The sequence below is a fragment of the Alosa pseudoharengus genome, unplaced genomic scaffold (assembly GCF_046254945.1).
Source record: "Alosa pseudoharengus isolate Yale_2024_CS ecotype anadromous, Long Island Sound unplaced genomic scaffold, YU_APseudo_1.1 YU_APseudo_1.1_scf_23, whole genome shotgun sequence".
Taxonomy (NCBI): Eukaryota; Metazoa; Chordata; class Actinopteri; order Clupeiformes; family Clupeidae; genus Alosa; species Alosa pseudoharengus.
The window spans coordinates 9326566-9348246 of record NW_027468685.1 but is presented as its reverse complement, the minus strand read 5'-3'; the positions used below and the strand labels follow the sequence as shown (position 1 = coordinate 9348246).

Here is a 21681-nt window from a genome sequence, read left to right as displayed (position 1 = left end):
GAGTGATTCATAGTCTTTATGGAATCCTCTGCCAGATGAAACGATTCATAATTGGCTTGCAATGAGATGACGTACAAAGATGAAAAAAAAAAAACTACAAATTTTGATCAATAGCAAAGGCCCTTTGATATGGTGCTGGTGTGTTTACGTTCGATAGATGGGAGAGACCGTAAACACTTGAATAATTAGTCAGTCCATTCCTGGCATGTAACTGAATAATGGCATAAATGTACCTATAAGGCATTTTTCATCACAGCTCTAACTGAGTTTGTTTTATACAAAATTACTTGGTAAAAGTTTTTTTAATAGGACTTGAGCTACCCTTTTCCTGACAATGTCTAGCACAGTTTTTGCCAGTGCTTTGGTAGTGTTCAATATGTGATTCCATATAGCCCTGCTTTATTATTATGGTAGCATGGAAATACCAGCTCTCATTGGATTATTCAGAAGTAGGCCCAAGTGCCCGGGATGGAAATTTAGAGTACCCTTGTCTAGACATACATTAAGTAACAGAGGCCCAGAGACAAATAGCAGAGATAACAGGATGAACACATACGGCGGGTGTGCTTTCTGTAGTGTAGTGACTTGTTCAGGGCTTATAGCTTGGTGTGCATTTTCATTGGTTGCGCAGGGGGAAAGAGAGGGTGCAGTGGGCTTTTTCAGATGCAACGCCGAGCTGGAGAGGCCCTAAGGAGCCTGTGGCCGGTCACATCTGATATGCCTGCTCTAGTCAGGTGCTGGGGCACAAAGCCGGCATGTCCTCAACAACATGAGAACTATGTGCGGGGGAAGGGCAACGTGTGCGTGTGTATGTGTGGGTATGTGTGAGTGTGTGTGCCTGTCTGATGGACTCTTTTACTCCAAGGGCTACTCTGAGGTCTCTGTATTTGTGTACGTCCGTATACTTCATGTTATGCCCTCTATTTGTTTGCAATGTCACAATTTATGATGTGTCATGGTAAAGGGTATGTATTTGCCTTTCCACGAGTCTATAAAAGAGGGTGATGAACCAAACAAATTCTGCAAAGCTTCTTTATTGTGGTCCTGTGATTTTGAACTTCAATTCTAGAGACACCCTTTCTATGTTGTTTACATGGCTGGGAGAGAAACAAGTGTGATATCACATTTTTCTGTAAATCTGACTCTGCAAACTTTTTTCATTCATCTATCTTTTGTCATCAGATGGCGGAAACTTCCCAGTTCACACGGAACTGCTTTTAACAATGTTATCTGAAAAGTTAAGACAACACTTTTTTTTTCCCCCTTGTCTTTCCACATAAAATTGTCTTAGGAGTGTTATGTTTTATCACTGTATTTGACAGAATCCTGATAAACTTGGATTATAAATGCTGTTTATTTATGTTGATGACCTATGGATTCTAGCTCATTATTACCATAACTCTTTCTTATCTGTTTTTGTTTATTTGTCTTTCATTTCATTGGCGTTCACTACATTCTGAATATTTAGTTTTGGTGGAATTTAAACATTTGTATTGTTGACTTTTTAAAAATTCAGATGCAGTTATATTGAAAAGACAAGACCGCATGTGAAGATGTCAAAGACAGTATTGACAATGTCATCGTGCTGACTTGATGTCATGGTGTGTATGTGTCCTGTGCGTGCATCTGTGTTTGTGTGTCTGTGTGTATTCCTGTGTCTGTTTCAAGAGAGTTGAATCTCATTTGACCTGACATCTTTGTTATGGCGTCAGAGAAATGTGCTTTTTAGGAAAATCCACAGTATATTACAAATTGATTTATTTCTCTGTAGCTTCTTGATTTTTAGGACTCCCAACCTTATTTAAGAATAAATATGTGCAAGATTTCTCATATGGGCTAAATAAGGCTAAACTACACTGTAGTTGTGAATCAACTGAAATTTGACTCAGTTTCCAATATGTTTCGGGAGAAGCAAATGATAATGATATGACAGCCACATTTTGGGAGATACAAATCCTATTTATTGTGATATTAACATGTTGTGTGCGATCTAACATTGACAAAGGTGTTCTAGAAATCCAATCTCATTTTAAAATGAGAAGTTATTTTGAAATCTTTTTTAAAACACAAATGTTGGGCTGAGAAGTTGAAAGCAATGTTTCAGAGTATGAAGGGCCAGTCATTTTTAAAGATATAATCTTCTCTTGGATTTGAAAAGAGACAGCCTATTGTTATTGTGTAGCTATATTAAGTTGCTTATACTTAACCCTGGCTTTGTGTGCCTGTTAATGTCAGGGAAGTCTAACCGTATGTGTGACTGAGTGACTGCATACTCAAATGAGTGCCAAAGTTACATATTTTGTGAGTGGCTTAGGCTGCCCCCAAATAGGCCTACATTGTGTTCCCCCATGATGAGTTTGCAGCATGACATTTTGATAAAGACTGAACTACAAATCTTTAACATTAAGGGCTTTACTGGCCCTGGAGGAGTGAGACATTAATTTGCATACCTCGGAAATTTGTGTATTTGTTACAAAAGATAAACCCAATTCCTTTGTTTCGACAAATTGAAATAATTCCAGTTATCAGTGGTATCCTACCTTTGTAGAATAATGTTAATTAATGATAACAATAACAATAAAAAATACAATGAGTGAACTGCTTTATGTGTGTTTGTGATGAAAAGTTAATCACAATTTTGTAAAGCAGGCTAGGCTACTACAAAAAAAAAAAAAAAAAAAAAAATTGGGGCCTATCTCTATTGGTCTGGGCAAATAGCCTGGGTAACACATTGAAACTATTTAGGATAGATATCCTAATTTAAGTCTTTGATTACACTTCTCATGTTTTAATATTTCTTATACTTTTCTTTAGCAGAATCATATATTTAGTAATATTTAATAGGGAAGCTGGTTTCCACCACTTGGGGAAAAAAAGCAACAAAGTCAAACTTGAATTAAGTCAAAATCATGACATAAGTCGAAATGTAATAATTTTATAAAAATAATATTATGCCTAAATCAAAATTGAGATATGCTAGGCCACTTTGCACTTTTCATCTCAACATCTCGATTTAGTAGGCTATCTAACATGTTTTACTTAATAGACTATCTCAGAGTTTCGACTTAGTATCTCTTTTTTGTCTGCGGCCAATTTTCTTTCCAAGTGGCGGCATAATTTAGCAACCTCGTATCTTTAAAGCCACACGTTCAAAGCTGGTCTTCACCTAGTCTACAGACATGCGCCTCTCCTACCTCCACAGCAAGTGAGGCGTTCCCGACGTTCGCCATTTTGAGGGGCCGGGTCGCGGGGATTTCGTGCAGGCAGAAGGCAGCATGGTAAAATGGCTTCGAAATGTTAGAAACCTCGGGCACTGTCGTGTGCTCCGTAGTTTCGACCATGATTTTGAACCGTGATACGCTAGAGGTTGTTACAGTTGCCTTATGTTCTGAATTAATTATCTTTAATGACCCCGTATCGCATATGTGGTGAACATCTGGCTTCGTTCTGTTCTAGGAATGTTTGTGTCCAAGGAAAGTCTCTAATCACAACCACCACACATACTATTCACGCATTCAATTGAAACATTTCTATCCCGGGAACAATTGATAATATTTGACGTCACCAACATAAATAAATTCGCCCGGTCCTACACATTCTGTTACAAGCTCCGACGTTTGATGAGCGTGCCTCCTCGACCTGTCAGCAGGCAGGGAGTTTCTATTGTGCTGGACACATTTTATTGTTCCTTGCTGTCAGGTCTCAAATCTGACGACATACGTTTGCAAATGTTAACATTAGCTTGATGTACAACGTTCTTTAAAGACATATGCTCATTGGAATAACCATACGAATATGAACGAATGCATTTGGCTATACAGATGCCTGTCATGAATTATGTTCCAATAGCAAAATGTAATGTTATTTGAATTCCCCAAATGTTATAAACAAAGAAATATCTGGCAGCACCACGGACAGTTAAGCGTGTAACACTACCCGGAACCAAATACCATACCGGAAACGACCACTTTGAAGTGAAGCGAACATAAGTATTCATAGGAAGACGGGGACACCGAAAATTGACACGGGGCGGAAAATATTCCGCTGAAAAAAATACCTAAATATAAATGGATACGAATAATGAGGACATTTTGACTTAAGATCGCGGGTAATCAAGCAATACACCGGCGAGTGCGCATGCAAATGAAAAAATACTCGGTATTTGAAAGATAGCTAACCCAGCGGAAATTGGGTTTGGTTAACGGGTCGAAAACAGAGCTGTCGTCGGGCCGATGGGGAGGCCTTCGAGGTGTTTTTCGGCTGAAGGAAGAAAATGACCTGCTAACCTGAAATCGGATACCGCCTTTGTGTGTGCTTCCCGTTTCTGGACTCTTTTATGCAAGGCCTAACCACATAAAGTCTATTTTTTCCCAAACGAACTGTTAACGGATACCTTGTTTTTTGCCAGCCATCAGCGCCAGCTATCAAACTAGCCAGATAGCTTAATTAGCTAAGTTAGCAAGCGAGATGAAAACGAAACCCTGTATTCACTTGGATGGGTAGCTACGTTACTGGCCAAGTGGAATTACTTTCATCAGGGGGACTGTTTACTCAAGAAGTATACATTTTATATTTGTTATCCTTCGACGCTTGCATTTGAAAATTAGAATTAACGTCAGAAGAAACTAACGCAGAGGCCCAAGTGTTAGCCGAGAAGCTATTACCGAATGTCACATTATTCTTGTTTTTTAATGTTGCATAGAAGATTTTTTTGCATTTAATATCGCCTGTGTGGTACCAAGAAATGTGATTTAAGAAGAAATTCGATTGCCCCCTTCCCTACACCCCCCTTTTTAAATTCTGCGTTCAACCTCCTGCTGTGGAGCATCAGGTTCGGATCTCTTGACGACCCGCCAAACCTTCAGGTAAGTTATTAGCTTGCCATCTTGGTCAGGAAGTTGTATAAGTACTTTGTCATTGTTTATGCCGAGACAAAAAGTGTAATTATGCATGCGCATTCTCTACAATATCACTTGAGAGTGAGTGAGGGGTCCTGCAGGATAGGCAGAATGACCACCCCACACAGCATGAAAGACATTGTTTTTCCAATTTCGATTAGGAACTTTTCATTTGCCTTTGAGCATTCAAAAATCTACAGAATATGTTAAATCATCTTCTAAGACCATATCAACGTTGTAATGAAATAATATATTTGCGTTTTTTTTTTGGCACGATTGTTGTGAGACACTCAGTTATGTATTGACCATTTCAATAGCGTCATGTTTTACACATCAGAAGATAAACCCTTGGAAATGCCAAAGCCAGTAAATTAACACGGATTGTTGCTAGGCCAAAGGGCAAAATCAGGTAATCCGCCCCAATCTATACCTGAGTTGAGAGGCCTGTCACTGTCGACCATCGCGCCATCGCTTGACTGCCCTGTTTGGTAATCTGCTGTGTTCCCCAAAGCCCTAGGCTTCAAAGAGGGAGAAAATGCGTTCCTGGTGCCATCTCCAATAGCACATTACACTAGCTTGCTATCTGTCTTTTGCACGTCAACTCGGATGAAGGATAGGCCCACCTAAGGTGATTGTTTGGTTCGTTACCTGACAGATCTCGCCAAGACTAGGCAATTCAAGAATGAACTCGGATTATATCATCATAGCCTAATAATGTTTTATTGTCGTTGTTGCTCTTGCGCAAGACGACACGGTACGTTGCTGCAGACTTTTGTTTATGTGAGAACTAACTTACAGGAGTGACCGGCTAAGCTTTTTGGTATTGCGTGTCCATGTGTCTTTGTGTACATGTGGGGAGTTCATTTACCGATTAGTATAATTGTCAGTAATTCGAAAGGTTAAAAACATGGCATGTCAAGACTCATTACAGGGTGTCTGTTAAACAGGTATATTGGCAGATCCTACCTTATTGCGCAGATACTTTTTATATAAATATATATATACTAGTTATTTGTATAATGCTTACCATTAATGTTTCCTCTCAATAACAGAAACATGTTTTGTGGTTAGGTGTCTGCAGTTATGGTATGTAGGATATTCTATGTGCCTGGAGGCAGCATTATAACCATTGAAATGCTAGAATGTTGACTAATTTAGTATCTTATGAAGCAGTTTGTGCATAAACTGGAAATGTCACTCATGTATATTTGTGTACTTCAGTCGTTTTTCACATTTCTATCTCGATGCTTGAGGTGATTTGATGAACCACTACTGACAGAATAAGACTCCTGTGGTCTAGACACTGTTCTTATGGTCTGCTATTTTGTACAGATTGGAGCCTTATGTAGCTGCCACTCAAGTTATGGTATTCTTCCATGCTTGGGTCTGGGGGAGGGCTGGTAGGTCTGGTTTCAGGTCCTAGTGAGTCACCCAATATTTTCACAAAAAAAAATTAGATCAGCATTCATTAAACATTTTAATTTTGGACTTGGAATACTGTTTGAGCCCATATTAGGCCTACCTGAACAATAATAGGAAAAGGTTCTAAAGGGGACAGGCCTGCATTGATGTCAGGTCAAGAATTGCCCCCACCCCCACTCCCAAATGTTCCATGCCGGTACACTGACATCATAGCCAATTGCACACGGGCACAACACAATGTAACACATTAGTTACATTGTATTTATTCAAGCATTGCATGCAGTTTGGTTCAATTGTCAAAAGGTGCTTCCCTTATTTCTGGCTTATAAGATGATAATTCGTTAATAGTTTTATGCTGTAGGAGTGTGACATTTACTTGTAGAGAAGCCATGTAGCCATGCCCCCCCACCCCCAGTCACTGGAATAGACTGCGTGACAAAGGACTCCCTTACTAATCAAGTTTTGTTTTTATTCCTGATAATTATTTGTCTTTTCTCCTTACTATTTTGAGGTGAGGAGGGACCTTGTAGATATATGGGTGGATTGCGGAAACCTTTCTTCCTTTCTTTTTTAACATTGACAAAGCTAAATGTTGGTAATAATCAAAGAAACACAGACAGTTCATGGATTAGGCCCATTACTGAAGTCAATGATTCATTTTAACTGGTGTTAAAGTTAATTTTAAAGAATTACCACCCCCCCCCCCCCTCCTTATTTCCTGCCTTGCCTTGCTCTGTCTGTCTGTGCATGTGTGTGTATAATTTAATGAAGATCATTCTTAGATACTGAGGTTGTACCCATTTTTGGGATCAAACTGCAAACTGATACCGTGCTGTAAATTAAGGAGACTCAGTACAGTATTCCAAAAGTGGATTACCCACTGCTGAAAAGCAAAAAAGGTGCTATGTCAAACAGTAACACCTACAAGAAGCCTACTGCAGTGCCAAGGAATTGACCAAACAAAGCCACCTTGCATCTTTCATAGAGATAAACCTAGCCCGTGGCAATATGGCTGAAGTATAGATCACCAGATTATTCATATCAGTCAATATGGGTAATTATTGATAATTATTGATTATTTTTAGCAACCTTAAAAAGGTTTATTTTGACATATAGCCAAACTGGCTAGTAGGGACAGTGTTTTCATAACTTTATTGGTATGTATCAAGTACTATGGAGTACTTTTCATGGCATGCACTATGAGTATGAATACACTATATTAGGCTAAAATTATTTTATAAGATTTGTATATGTTTGTTCAACCTTTAAATTGATTAAAATTATCAGACAAAAAAGTAATCTGAATGGTTTTATGTGGACTGGAATCGTGACGTCAGCAACTATGTTTAAGACACAGAAGTTATGTAGAGAAGGAATGAGTAATGGTGGTGGGGTCATTCCACGTCAATTCAACCAGGGCCCACACACTTAGGTCTCAAAAACAATCTGAAAAAATTACCAGGTGTACCTATGTTACCCAGGAGACACACTGTAAAATTACTTTTATGTAAGATCAATACTTTCCAAGATACAGACAGTTTTACGGGGGGGGGGGGGCCTCTTTTTTTTTGTCAAAGTTCACAAGCCCATAGTGCAAGAACTAAACCATGTAGGAGGCTCCAATTTTGCATGCTGGTACATAACTAGGAATAGTATATAGCACAATCATCACGTTTGGTCTGGATGGCCCTGCATGGTCATAGCTGTCCCTCAAAGTTGATCAAAATTTTATTTGGCTGGGCTCTGTTTAGGCCTTCAGAAGACATATTTGTACTCAACATATAGGCTCTTGATTTATGTTCCTTATTGAGATGAGTAGAAACACTCTCACAAAAAGCCATGAACAGAAAATAAATTCCTTCAGGGTCTGAACAGCAGACCTCACAAGTCTGAAAAATCATTTTGGTTCTCATTTTCAGAGCACCCAAACACCTTGTGGGAATATTTTTTTATATATATTTTTCTTTATTCTCCATGATCCCTTCTTTTTAAAAGCACCAATTTGACTTGTCTTATGCAAATCTTTCTTTTTTATTTTCCACCCTGAACATGGGCAAAATGCACCATTAAGATCAATATGTTTTATAGTTACTACAGTGCCACCTGTGGTTGTATAAAGTAACCTGTGGTAACTGTACATAACATATTGATCTCTGGTGCATTTTCATGTGTCAAGTCAAGAAGCACGCTTGAAATTGAATCATGCATCCGTGGTGTTCCATCGAACAATTTTCTTATTGCAATCTGTAAACTGTTTATCGCGATATATCTCGCTATCATTTTGTCACCCAGGCCTCAGACATTCTTAGTGCAATAGCTTAATTGTTTCATTGTATGGTAATAGTGTCACATAAGATAACCAGTGATACTATATTCATTATAGCCTAATATAGTTTTTTGGACCTATTGAATATCTCAACAGTTGAGTACCATATTTTATAAGTTGTGAGTTCCAATAATTTGGTTAATAATTCAATGAGAAGCATGATATGGCATTTCTGCCGATATTGAAGCGATATGTTCAAACTAATTGGTATGATTGCCAATTTCTGACACCATTATATCCACAACCTTTTTAAAAATTTAATTTAAGAGAACCATCGTACCTGTACTAATATCAGTCTATCTTAATGGAGCCTCAGTGGACCAAATTCCTCATACATTTGTTTGTCCGTTCTCCCTTAGATTTTTGAATAGTGTGGAATGGACACGTAACAAAACATTATCAAAATGGTCATACCGTTTATGTAGCCTTCTACAACATTGTCATGTCTGCTAAAAATTCCTTTCTTGTTTAGTAGACCTAAACCTGCCCACAATCTCCACACCAAACTAGCTCATGTACACAACCTTCTCACGAGATGAAACTGTAGAGAAAGCTTTGGTGGTTAATCATTGTTGTTTCATATGGTTAATGGAGATGACATTTCGAAGGCTTATAAAACAACCTATTTCTTACATGAACATAAAGTAATTAAACGACAGTGTCGCTTTTAGGCTACTGAAGTGAACTGACAAGTGAACTTGTGAAGGCCAGTAAAATAGGCCAGTCTGGAAAAATCTAAAATCATTCACAAAGTGAATAGAGTCTGGTGACTTATGACTGGGATTCCTTTCCAACACTTGCATTGCGACTGGCACTAACTTTGAAATCATTAGTCCTGCCTTACCAATCACATTCATCAGAGATTCCTAAATTCCTGAACTTAAGGGCTACAAACTGACAATTTCTAAACAGCATCAGCAATCAGGAACAATGTATGTTGGGGTCTACCTTTGCTGTTAATACATTTCTGCATTTTTCCAACTGCATGTTTTGGTGTTTGCAGTTGTTTCTACTACTGTTTATCACAATAAGTTTTGATTTCGTCTTCCCCTATCACTGCTGATTAGCCTGATACTTTTTGTCTAAGGGAAAGGTTAGTAAATTATCGTGTCCCAGACTAGTATCTCCCTGAAAGGAGATCTAGGATGGGCGGGGCCAAGCTAAGTGAAATAAGCTGCAAGTAATATTAGCATTTGTAACCTACCCTATTAAAGTGGAAAATGTAGCCTAAGCTTACTCATGACTGTCCAGGTTGAATGAAACATTGTTTTACAGACAGATTACACTACCATTGAATTGTGATGCTGTTGAATCAACTTTTTTCCATTTTCCCCAGGTACCATCAATGTTACATTAGGGTAGCGGCCTATTTGTTAGGCTAACATGAACGTAAAGTTATGAAATGGACACTATTCCTAGCTTGGTTTCTAGACCCTCTACTTTGTTTCACTTTGTTAGCTTACACTTTATGAAGAGAATCTGGCCTCTCACAATAGTCCCGAAGCCATGACGTAGCATTGCCAAGGCAGCAATTTCACTGGATCTAAACAAATCAATCTAACCATTTAAATCACCATTAGCGGTGGCTTTTCTTAATCTATTTCAATAATTTTACAACGTTTCTAAGATGTTAGTATATTTTTTTACACTGTAGGAATCACATGCTACAACATATATTCATACCAACACGATCAAATTCGTGACTACAGAGTTTTATTTTAGCATGGGTTTCCTCTGTAAAAGAGATCTGCATGTAACTTCACAGCATGCGGTTAAAATCCTTAAATTCACGGACGTATTTTGGCTTTATTTTTTAAGCAAAAAACATCACTCTTAACAGCCGCCAGTCTTTGAGAAGACGTGAAATATCCACTGGAATTTTGTTTCTTTATATTACACCTGCCAGGGAATCCGTGTTATGTGGGTAAGCTGCTGCCTAGCAGGTAAAGCATGTTTAAATGGCTATAGCCTACATTTAAAACAATTTATTAGCTAGAAATGATGCCACACATGTCTACATTCAATGCTATTTAAGCCACTTCGAAAGTTTGTTTAGATCCAGTGATTCTGCCGTCATGGAAACGCTACGTCAGACTTCGGTACTCAATGGGTAATGTTTCCAACTTTAGCATCATAATGGGAGAAAGCTGGACCAATGATTTCAATAAAATTGTTCGGATTCCTAATGTTACTTCCTACTTCACCTAAGCTTTACAGCCTGATGATAAACTGCATCGGGAGTCAGGAGACAATGTATTTAGGCTTACCATTGCTGTGTTTACACATTCTTCAGACTGCATTTTTTGTTTGCTGGCATTGCTACTGCAGTTTACCTCAGCCACTTTTCTTTTGAAATGCTGATTGGTATGGCATCCCAAGTGTCCAAGGGAAATGATATTGCATTGTTAGGTGCCAGACTAGTATCTCAATGAAATTATGAAAATGAACGGTGTTTAGATGTAATGGTATGAAAATTTAGGCCATCCTTAAATATATTTTCGTTTGCCGTAACCCGACCGACCCTGTCAATTTAGAACCGACCAAAATATATTGATCTTTTTCCCCTTTTAGTCCGACCGACTTGCCGGCTGTAAACTTGCGTTAAGACCGACCGATTATTATTATTTTTTAACTCTAAACATCCAATATAGGGCTGGGATAAACGATTATTTTTTAAACGATTAATCTAGCGATTATTTTTTCGATGCATCGATTAATCTAACGATTCATTTTTTCAGTCCGATTCGATTTCGACTCATTAATTGACTAATAGCAACTTATACATGTTTATTTACATATCTGAATGAATTAAACATGAATTCTTTAACATTGCAATATGTTTATTGCTCTTAAGATTCCAAAATAAAAGACTATACAAGTGCAAAGTAATGCATTCTTAGTCAGAGGTAGCATTCAATAAAGTTCAGTAGTGTAGGTCTAATTGAGTGCCTGTCACTTTAAGACATTGTAAGGGGATCCTTGCAATTAACATTAACACAGTTAAAAGGCTGCTGATGTGTGGATGCAATTCATAACGTAGTAAGTTCAAATAACGGTTCGTACTTCTCCTTGGGACAAGCACGTTTGAGTCTTGGAAAACACCTTTCCATTTACATCGGGATTTTGCGAACATTCAGAGTCAATAAAATGAGCCCTGCATGAGTAACGAAATACAAGCAGCTGTAAGTAAGCATGCTAAACTTGACATCCAAACAGTATTCTAACGTTAGCTTTGAGATACTGGTTGATTGCATACTGTAACTTAACTTAGTTTAGTCTCCTCAATGTACTATGTTGTGATAAGACCGTAGCAGAGTTTACTTTAACTTTAATGCAGCAGTTTTGAACAAATTTGCGCAGCATGGTCACGATGCTAAACGGATTTAATAGCAATTTAGCCCACTGTGTTCTATGCAGTGCTTCTATGTGGCAACAACAATCCTTCAACAATCGTGAATATTTAGTTAAATGCACATGCAGAGGAGGAGCAGCGGGCTCGTTACGAGAGAGAGCGGGCGGGGCGAGGAAAGGCTGCGTGAGTAAAAAGTGCAGCTCAATGAAATTATTTTATCTTATCTTTAATTTAAATAGTAGGCCTACAACATAGAACATCAATGTGTGCTGGAAGGTTTTGATTTTGTGGCGCCCAGCCACAGATTAGTCAACGTATGGAAAACACTGAAGGTGTAAAATTTAAAATATTAAGCACACGTTATGCTTGACGAATCGACGCGCATATTTTGCGTCGACGTATTTTTTGCATCGCGTTGTCCCAGCCCTAATCCAATACAAATGCAATAAAATAATATGTATTTTAGTAGGCCTAAGTATTGTGAATATAAATTGCCTACATGCAAACGTAGGCTCGACAACGCTTTTACTTGACACGAAGTTCTGGAAGAACTGTGCCCAGATCTTTTCCCATTCCTTCTCCCCTCTAATCTAACGATGACCTTGTTGAAGAATTTAATGTTTCATTCGTTCCTCCTGGTCAGGATGAAACAGGCATGAGAGACAAGAAAAGAGTAGGCTACAGTTTAAACTATCATATGTAAACTTCCGATAATTTCAATATTTTACAACATATCGTGAATGAATGGCCGTCACAAGTTGCCATTAGTTGTAGTCTAGTAGATGTCACAAGTGTTTATCACAACAAACTTCCAAGATGCGGTAGGCAGCTGTGCATTAATATCAGACGAGTGTTAAAAAAGTTAAATGAAAATGAAATAAGACACTGCACTACCTTCAGAAACAGCCTTTGTTAGAACCTTTCTGTAAACTTTCAAAGTTTACAATACTTCGGTTTGTTTGCAGGGACCCTATCCACGCTACCACCGAAGTTTTGAGCCTTGTCAGTAGTTTGAAATATAGCAATTTCTTTATTTACAGGCTTGTACGAACAACTGTCTAGCTCAACTCCTCCAATGAACTTAGTTTTGCTCCCAAACGAAAGTTTGAACTTGGTATCATCCATAAAGGCCAAATGTGTTGCCGAAACGTATCAAGTTTTCTAATTGCACAGCCTACCATCCACCTTCTACCTGTGGACATGCTTCTACAGTGGTTACATGTAAGAGTTGTCAACAGTTGGTGTTGCTATTTAATCAAAACGTGTTTGTTTGCTGAATTGGAACTGGAACGTATGGGATCACCCCCAGCTCTGAGTTTTGACTTCGTGAATCAAATGGAACAAGGCATTTGTTTCCTTTTTACTGACATACATGTATTTACGTTGCAGTCTATTGCTTACCACAGAGGAAATATATTGTTAGTCTATAAAAGAAACCACCCTGTTTAGAATAGAATTCTACGGACGGTGTTTGGTTTAACATTGTGAAGTTAGCACTTTTAGAATGTGAACAAGATTGTTGGGAATAATAGGTTGTTTGGTCTATTTGCTGCCGTTTATTTTCAATACCATTAACAATTAATTTACCAAGAGAATGCATTTCAAAATAGAATGATGCTTTATGGATAATTTTGATATTTTGATAACGGGGTAGCTTGATAGCTACCATTAGCCACTCTAAGACTAATTGGATGGCAACCGGTTACTTTTGAAATGCATGCTTTTTGCAAAGGGAAAGGAATGCAAAGTGCACACTTTTTCATACGAAAATGAAAGTAAATTTCTAATGACCAGTGTGCCAGTAAAACCTTGGAAAGAATAACTTCACTTGATGGTCACTGGTTAGCATTAATAGACTAGTCATTGTCATTATTGGATCTTTCTTTTTATCTCTGTTTCTGTTAAATGCATTTTCAGTGTGATGAAAGTCTGACCCTTAAATTATGGCGTTTGACTCACCGGAGGCATTCTGTACCACAGTGGGTGCAAAGGAGGGTTGTAAAAAAAGTGGTACAGAATGTGTTTTGTGAAGCCAATCATTTAAAGAAAAAATCTGTTTATGCAATGCCCTCTATCCTAATATATGTCTATAAATGTTTTTATATGTGTGATAAGTTCTGTGAAACAAACTTCGCATCACTAATACCATGTGTTCCGTTTTTTCCTAGAATCTGCACGTTACCCTTGGCCAGGTGGAGAAGGTGAGACACTCGAGGAGCTAGTGCCGCTGTGCCTGGCCCACGGAGGGAAAACTCTGGAGGACTGAGTGCTTTCAAGGACATCCTGGTCTCCACGCAGTTTCACGAGGCGCCTTGGGAAAATCCCAATTCTGGCAAGATTTATTTGGAACAGTTGGTTGACCTGCATTCCATGAACTTTATCGAGTTTTAAAGATTTTTTGGCTGTAGACACTAACTGTGCACATTTAGGCACACTGCTCGCGTAGAGCTGTTTTTTTTTTTTTTTTTGATTTTTTTTTTTTAGCATATCTCTCTTTTATTTAATCATGAACTTGACATCTGTCATTCTGAAAGGAGTTCAGTAGGTACTTTGTAATTTAAGCTTCCATGATCAAGGGCAATTTTGAATCACAAAGCACAGAAAGAAACCAAATTGTTTTAACAGAAAAACAATAAGCCAGTACAACATCAGGCATACTCATAATCCCTCAAGACGGTAGTATTCCTATATAATCTTTTTAATTTATCTAGCATTAGAAGTGGACCTATAGGGACAGTTTCCACAAAAGAATCCCCCCAGCCTCCTTCATTGTGCTGTACACTCCAGTTTCTGTTTCTTGCAAGCCTTTTGGATTTACTACAACCTCTCTTCAGTCAGGCTGCATAAGGACAGCTTTTGCAAGAGCAACGTAAATCAGAGAGGCAACTGTTCCTGCTTGCTTAAGTGGAGGTGGGATTGTCCTCTAAGAGAGGCTGGGCAACGGGAAGCAGCCCCATCAGCAGCCCCTGAGCAGCTAGTGGGAAATGTTCCAGTTCGGTAAATACCCAATGGACATTTTAGAAATGCTGAGTGGACACCAGGCTCACCAGTTCAAAGGCCTGGGTTTGGAGAGGCAGTTGCAGCACCAGCAGCAGGTTCAGCTCCAGCAGCAGCTCCAGCAACAGCAGCAGCAGCAGAGTGAGGCCTCTGTTCTCTCCGGCCTGGGCCTTGGATCCTTACAGAGTTCTAGGAGTAATGCATTTGCGGATTCATCTTCCATATTTGCCAAAATGAGTGCACCCCCTCCCCCTCTTCCACAGCAGACTCAATCCTCATCACAGAGCTCAAGGAAGTCGAGCAAGATGAGCAGCAGTGGTAGCGGGAGCTCTTCTGGATATCCCCAGTTCTTACGACCCTTCCACCCTGCTGAGGCAGCCTTGGCCCAGGAGCAACTCCACTCGGGGATGGGCCGCTTTGACTTTGGTAGCGGAAGCAGTGGAGGAAGTTCGGGCGTGATCGGAGGAGTTGTGACATCTGCCCCACCACCACCACCTTTACACCCTGGCCTGTCCGTACCCCAAGCTTCCCCTGGACCATCCTCATCCTCACCCTCACCCTCCAGTTCAACCTCCACCTCCAACAACCCCCCCAGCAGCAGCAGCACTGTGGCCTCCTTGGGCCAGCCACTTGTTGGATCCCAGTCTGATGCTCGAAGTTTACACCAGCAGTTCAGCTGCATGCTTGCTGCCAATCAGTACTATCTCTCCGGAGTGCCAGCCAATGCCAGCTTGGAGCAGTTTCTGGTACAGCAAGGCACCCATAACCATCTGGGATTGGGCTTGGGCCAAGGTGCTGGAGATTCAAATTCAGGCTTGGCACCACCCCCAGCTCTGCATCCCTCACACACTCATGGACATCCAACTCCCCAGCCCCCACAGCAACAACAGCAGCTGCCACCCCATGCCTTATCACACCCCCACACTCATGCCCATCCACACCACCCTCTACACCCAGCCCCACAACCTTCACCTCTGGGAGGCTTTGATTTTCAAGGCATTCCAGTGCTCTCTTCCAACCAACTAGCTTCCCTGATGCAACAAGAAGCAGGCTTACCTCTTCCTTTGCCACTTCATCTATCTGTCCCCAAGGATGAGGGTAAGGGAGAAAGTGGCTCTGGGGCTGGAGGAAGTGGAGGTAGTGGCAGCAGGAGAAAGAAGGCCATGGCCGGCTATCTGCCCCAGAGAAAAACTGACGGAAGCAGTAGCAGTAGTGGCAGTAGCAGTAACCCTGGCTGCCACAGCAGCTCTGCGGGACATGGTCATGACACCGCCTCTGGCCTCGTTGGAGGAGGTGGAGGGGTTGGTTTGAGGGGTCTTGCTGGAGACCCCTCGTCCATCCTCTCTTCTACACAATCTTCCTCTTCTTCAACTGTCTCCTCCTCCTCTTCTTCCGCCCCATCCTCTAGCTCTGCCTCAGTGTTAGTAACCAATGTCTCACATCTCCCTAAACAGCCTGACAACCAACCTCCTATGGCTCCAGCTCCTACACAAACAGAGCCTGAGCCTCTGTATCACTGTGGGGAATGTGGCAAGTCTTTCACGCACCTTCCCAGCCTTCGTAGACACATACGCACCCATGGTGGAGATGGAGAGGGTGGAAATAGTGGCAGTAGCTCCAATCTCAATTCTAACCATCACCAAGCTGACACAAGCCTCCCTCACTCAACTCAGGATGGGATCTCTCAAAACGCTCATCACCGAGACCAGCAATCCAATCCAGACCCAACATCATCGTCCTGCCCAAGCCCAGAGAGGACTTACTGCTGCTCAGATTGTGGAAAGGGCTTCAAGAAAAGGGGCCATCTCCTTCAGCATGGAGTCATCCACTCTGGAGCACGTCCCTATGCCTGTGGTATCTGTGAGCGGTCTTTCAATCGCCGCGAGTCCCTCACAAGACATGAGAAGATCCATGAGGAGAAGCCGTTTCGCTGTCCTGCATGTGGACGCTGCTTCCGGGAAAGCACTTCCCTGCTCAATCACGCAGCTTCTGGTACCTGTGGCAAACCAAGACGCTCTAGAAGCAGTGATGGGAACAGTTCTGTGAATTCAGCGGACGGAAAGTCAGGTGGAAGTGGAGAATATCACAGCCGACAAGTTGGAGATGGATCAGGAATGAGCTATGGGAAAACTGAAGGACGTGGTGGTGCTGGAATGTCTTCTTGTGATGGTATGTATCAGCAAGGAAGAAGTGGAACCAGTGGCACAACTCCTAAAACCGAGGGGAAATATGGCTCGGATTACTCTAGGAATCGTTACCAAACATCTTGCAGAGTTGATGATTACCGTCGCCAACAGGGCAATCCATCTCCTTGTTACTCTGCTGATGGGTCCTGTAGCAGTGGAATGACTTGCCCAGCACTGCGGAAAGCTCCTCTTGCGCCCACCTTACACCCTCATCCTCAGAGCCAGCAGCAACACCATCACCACCAACAGCCTCACCTTCCCCTCTCCTCCCTTCTGGATGACTCTGAAGATGAAGTCACCAGCAGTGCCATGTCTGCCATAGCTGCTGCTGCTGCCGCGTCATTACCTGCAGAACTGAACAACAACGAAGGTCGTGAGGAGAGAAGGGACATCATTGGAGGTCTGCTAGGAGGCCTTGGCTTTGGGTCCATGGGAGTATCCCCGAGCGGGCCGTCTTCAACATCTGAATTGGACAAGTCCTATCGAGGAGGTGCAGGAAGTAACCAATGCATGAGTGGCTCCATGATGCCCCTGTCCCATCCAGCTCAGCCTAACCAACAGAACCCCAATGCCAAACCCAAGCGTCCCAGGAAGCCCAGGCAGAAGAGAGAACTCCGCCCTGGTGAAGTTGTTGTCAAGCGTAGACGGCGTCATCCAAGTGGACCACGTACAGATGGGGAGAGACCGTACCTGTGCACCGTCTGTGGCCGTGGATTCAGCAGACGTGAGACCCTCCGTCGTCACGATCGTGTGCACACAGGAGAAAAGCCGTTCCACTGTGACGTCTGTGGGAAGGATTTCAGAGAGCCTTTCCACCTCACCAAACATCAAACCGTGCATTCAGGCGAGAAGAACTACAAATGCTCCCTGTGTGGGAAAGACTTTGGCTATGCACAGAGCCTTAAGAGACACACAAAACTACATCTGAAGGGGGATTTTCGGCCAAGAAAGAGTAACACTAAGAGCAATGCTGCTCAAAACCATGGAGGAGTTATCAGCCAGCAAGGAGATCAAAAAAACTCGGGCTCCTATTACTCGTACCCACAGGATAACTCGCAAGGATCCAATACCACCACAGGCAACCAACCTCCTGCTCGGCTATACACCTGCGAAATCTGCTGGAAATCCTTCCGCCATCACTTCCATCTGACAGCCCATCATCAAACAGTCCACGAAAATGGGGGGGAAAAGCTCTTTTGCTGTGAGGTGTGCGGGAAAGCCTTCGCATACTCCAATAGCCTAACCCGACACAGGCTGTCGCAGCATGGTTTGTCCCAGCCCCCAACAAACCAGGCCTCTGGCGCAGGAGGAAGCGGATCCGGGGGTGCGGGATCATCAGTTTCCGAGAGTGAAGCAGCCACTAATGCCCTCCTCCATCTGACCCCAGACAGCGGGCCTCATGGGGGCCAGCCATCCCACTCCACCCTCTCCCACCCACAGCATCCCATCCCCCAGCCAGCCGGCTACTCCCCCCTCTTCTATGTCCCCGAGTCAGGACCCCATACCTCTGGCTCCAGTGCGTCTTCTCAGCACCACTACTCCCCCAGTGGCCACCACTCCAGCCACCAGCCACCACTGGGGGTAAAAACAGATGTCTACGCAGGCAGCTCCTCCAGTATCCTGAGCCCTGCTCCTCCTCTCATCCCGATTGCTTCTGCTCAGCAACATCAGCAGCAGCAGCACCATCACCACCAGCAGCAGCAGTCACAGCACCCTTTTCAGTTGCCTCCCCTCCAGTCTCAGCGCCCACCTCAGCAGTCGGGGGAAGTCACGCACCCAAAAAAAAAAAAAAAAAAGAAGTTTAGTCTGATCAGCAGGGGGCCTCTGATGGGCTACATGAACCATGAAAACTCCAAAAGATACAGACTGATGCGAAGGAAAAAGCGCAGGCTCCAGAGACAGCTGAAAAGGAAAAAATGGATCCTGGCTCAGATTCTTCGGTCCAGAGGTGGGGCTGGGGGCGGAGGGACGTGGCGTGTGGGCCGGTTAAAGTTCCGAGGGCTGAGGTCGCTGGAGATCCACCTGAAGCGATTCCCGTGCCCCCTCTGTCCCAGCACCACCTTCTCCCGCCAGGCTTCCCTACTCGTCCACCGTGCGACACGACACCCCCCAAGGACCACTGGCCGCAGGGCCCGACTCCACTGCTCCGTCTGCGGGAAGCGCTCGCGCCGGCTCCTGGGCGCCCTCCGCCACCGGGCCTTCCATCTCAACCAAGGCTGCTTCTCGTGCCCGCGCTGCCCCTCGCGCTTTTGGAACGCCGCCCTGCTGGAAAGGCATAGGATTGCCTGCCGGCGCGGGGGCACTGCTGCCACTGGGAACTGGGGTCTGAAATTGCAGATGTCACCCAAAGGGACAGTTGGTGAGGCCCAGAGCGAGAGATCAACAGTGGTGACTGAGTACAGGCACTAAATATTTTTTTAATTAAAAATAAAGAGAAAAAAAAAAGACAAAGCAAAAAAAAAAATACCTAAGATATCTAGGGTGTTTTTAAGATGATGGGGAAGGGGGAGGATAGGGCATAAGTGTTGGAGGAAGACATGCCTCTAGATATATACTTCACCATTAACATGAACTCTTCCGACCTGCATCTAAAGCAACATCCATATAACACATGGAGCTCTAACTTGGATTCCTCAAGGGGGAAGTACTCTAGTAAGCGTGACTGTTTTCGTAGCATCTCTGTCCTTTTTAGATGCATTCACCATATCCTTTTTCGTAACATCTGTTTAGCGGTAATGAATGCATTCAAATATGAGTGAATTAATCCAAACAGTACTGATTTTATTTCTCCTGTTTAGTTTTCCCTTGTTATTCAAACAGTATAGTCTCTGTCTTTCTTTTGATAAGTGTAGTTTTTTTTCTGTTTATTGTGGAATTGTGCTTTTTCTGTTGTTGTTTTTGTTTTTTGGTCATTTTGTATTGGCCAAAATGTTCAGCCGAGGGGTGAATGCCTGGGTGGAGAAGGGTCAGTCTTGGAAAAACGGATGTCGTCTGGGCATCGAGGATAACACGTTTAGACACTGTTGTTGTGAAACTTAACTCTGTGAATAACATAATCCCTCATCAAAGAAATCCCAAACACTTATCCATCAGTAAAGACGTCAAAAATCACAAGCAGAAAAATAACAGCATCTTGATCTAGGGTAGAATGCATTGGTAGAGGCCATTTTCTGAATTGCTGATTTAAAAAAAAAAAAAATAAAGGAAAGAAGGAAAACCTTGGGCCTGCATAGAGTTCCAAGTGTCTTTGTTGTTGAAGTTTTGGAACACACAAGATGGGATCAGCCACCCTGTACTGTACAATTCGTATTATATTTTATTATATTATTGTGTTTTTTTTTTTTTATATTCCAAGTATAAATTCTTTTTTAATCATTTTTACTCTGTGCTGGGTGGGTGGGATGTGACAAGGGGGTTATCCGTGTAAGATGAGGGGTTTTAAGTGTATCCATGTGATTTTATTTCTTTTTCTTCTCCCTCCCCTCTGGATTTGTTTGTCCTAGTCTCCCAACACGATCATATCCACACACCGACCTATAGTTCCTCTCTTCCCCTTTTCTTCCTCTGTAAACTAAAAATAAGAACTATAAATACTAAACGACTATCCTCTTTTTTTTCCTAAACCTACAAAAGATGTTGAGACCCTCAAGAAATCAAATAAAAAGGTAAAAAGATTGCTTGGTGTAAGATTTTCTTTGGTTTGTTATTGCTCATGATAAACTGTGTGGTAAGACCTGAATTATGAAGTAAGGAAACTTGGAAAATATATTCTATATAACATATTTTTTAAAACAAGTCTGAGGCACTCAAGAGGATTGTATGTTTAAAAAGCCTTAGCTATTCAGTTAAGACATGCCTATTTGTTTTTTTACATAATAACCATAATAACCTTCATCAGGACAAGTCAAAATGGATTGTGACAACCTCGAAAATAAATTGATATTCTGGAAGGCACACAATTTATGACACAAGAACATAATCACTTCAAGTTTAACCTTATCTGTTACACCTTTAGCCAACTGCACTCAGTGGTGTTGAATTATTCGCGAAATGACTTTGTCCAGAATTTAAAGGTCAAGACCATTTTAAAGTTTAATGAGTAGAAGTCTAGCATAGTATACATTTTTTAAATGCTAAAACATGACTAGCAGTGCTATTGCTGAATGAACGGAGTGCCGAGGCTGACGGCATTGTCTTTCTTGAGCCTGTGTCCAGGTGGTCTCCACCTGGTACCCAGGGCCCCGTCTGACCGCCTACGCTCACATTTGCTGGCACATGCCCTGTGAGGTGCCACAACCAATTAGGAGGAAACACACACACACAACACACACACACCTTCCGGCAGAGCTACTGTGCCACATCAGCGCCTTATTTTGCCCATTCTGGAAGAAGCCATCAATCTATCCATGCTGTAAGACACTTTTAGAGGATAACTGAAATGAATCAGTTGTTATTCTATTGTAATCAATTAATCAGTATTATGATAAGTAATAATAATTT

The 21681-nt window shown here is 41.9% G+C and overlaps 1 protein-coding gene across 1 annotated transcript; it reads left to right on the top strand.

The window, feature by feature from the left end:
* Positions 1-3953: 3953 nt before the first annotated feature.
* Positions 3954-20855, top strand: znf865 (zinc finger protein 865). Its single transcript, XM_076301332.1, has 2 exons — positions 3954-4865; positions 14167-20855. Exon 2 carries the CDS (start codon positions 14983-14985, stop codon positions 19588-19590), a length of 4608 nt encoding a protein of 1535 aa, XP_076157447.1. The 5' UTR covers positions 3954-4865; positions 14167-14982; the 3' UTR covers positions 19591-20855.
* The last annotated feature ends 826 nt before the right edge of the window (positions 20856-21681 follow it).

Coding starts and splice junctions, on each gene's coding strand:
- znf865 (XM_076301332.1), top strand. CDS start 14,983: ATGTTCCAGTTCGGTAAATACCCAATGGACATTTTAGAAATGCTGAGT.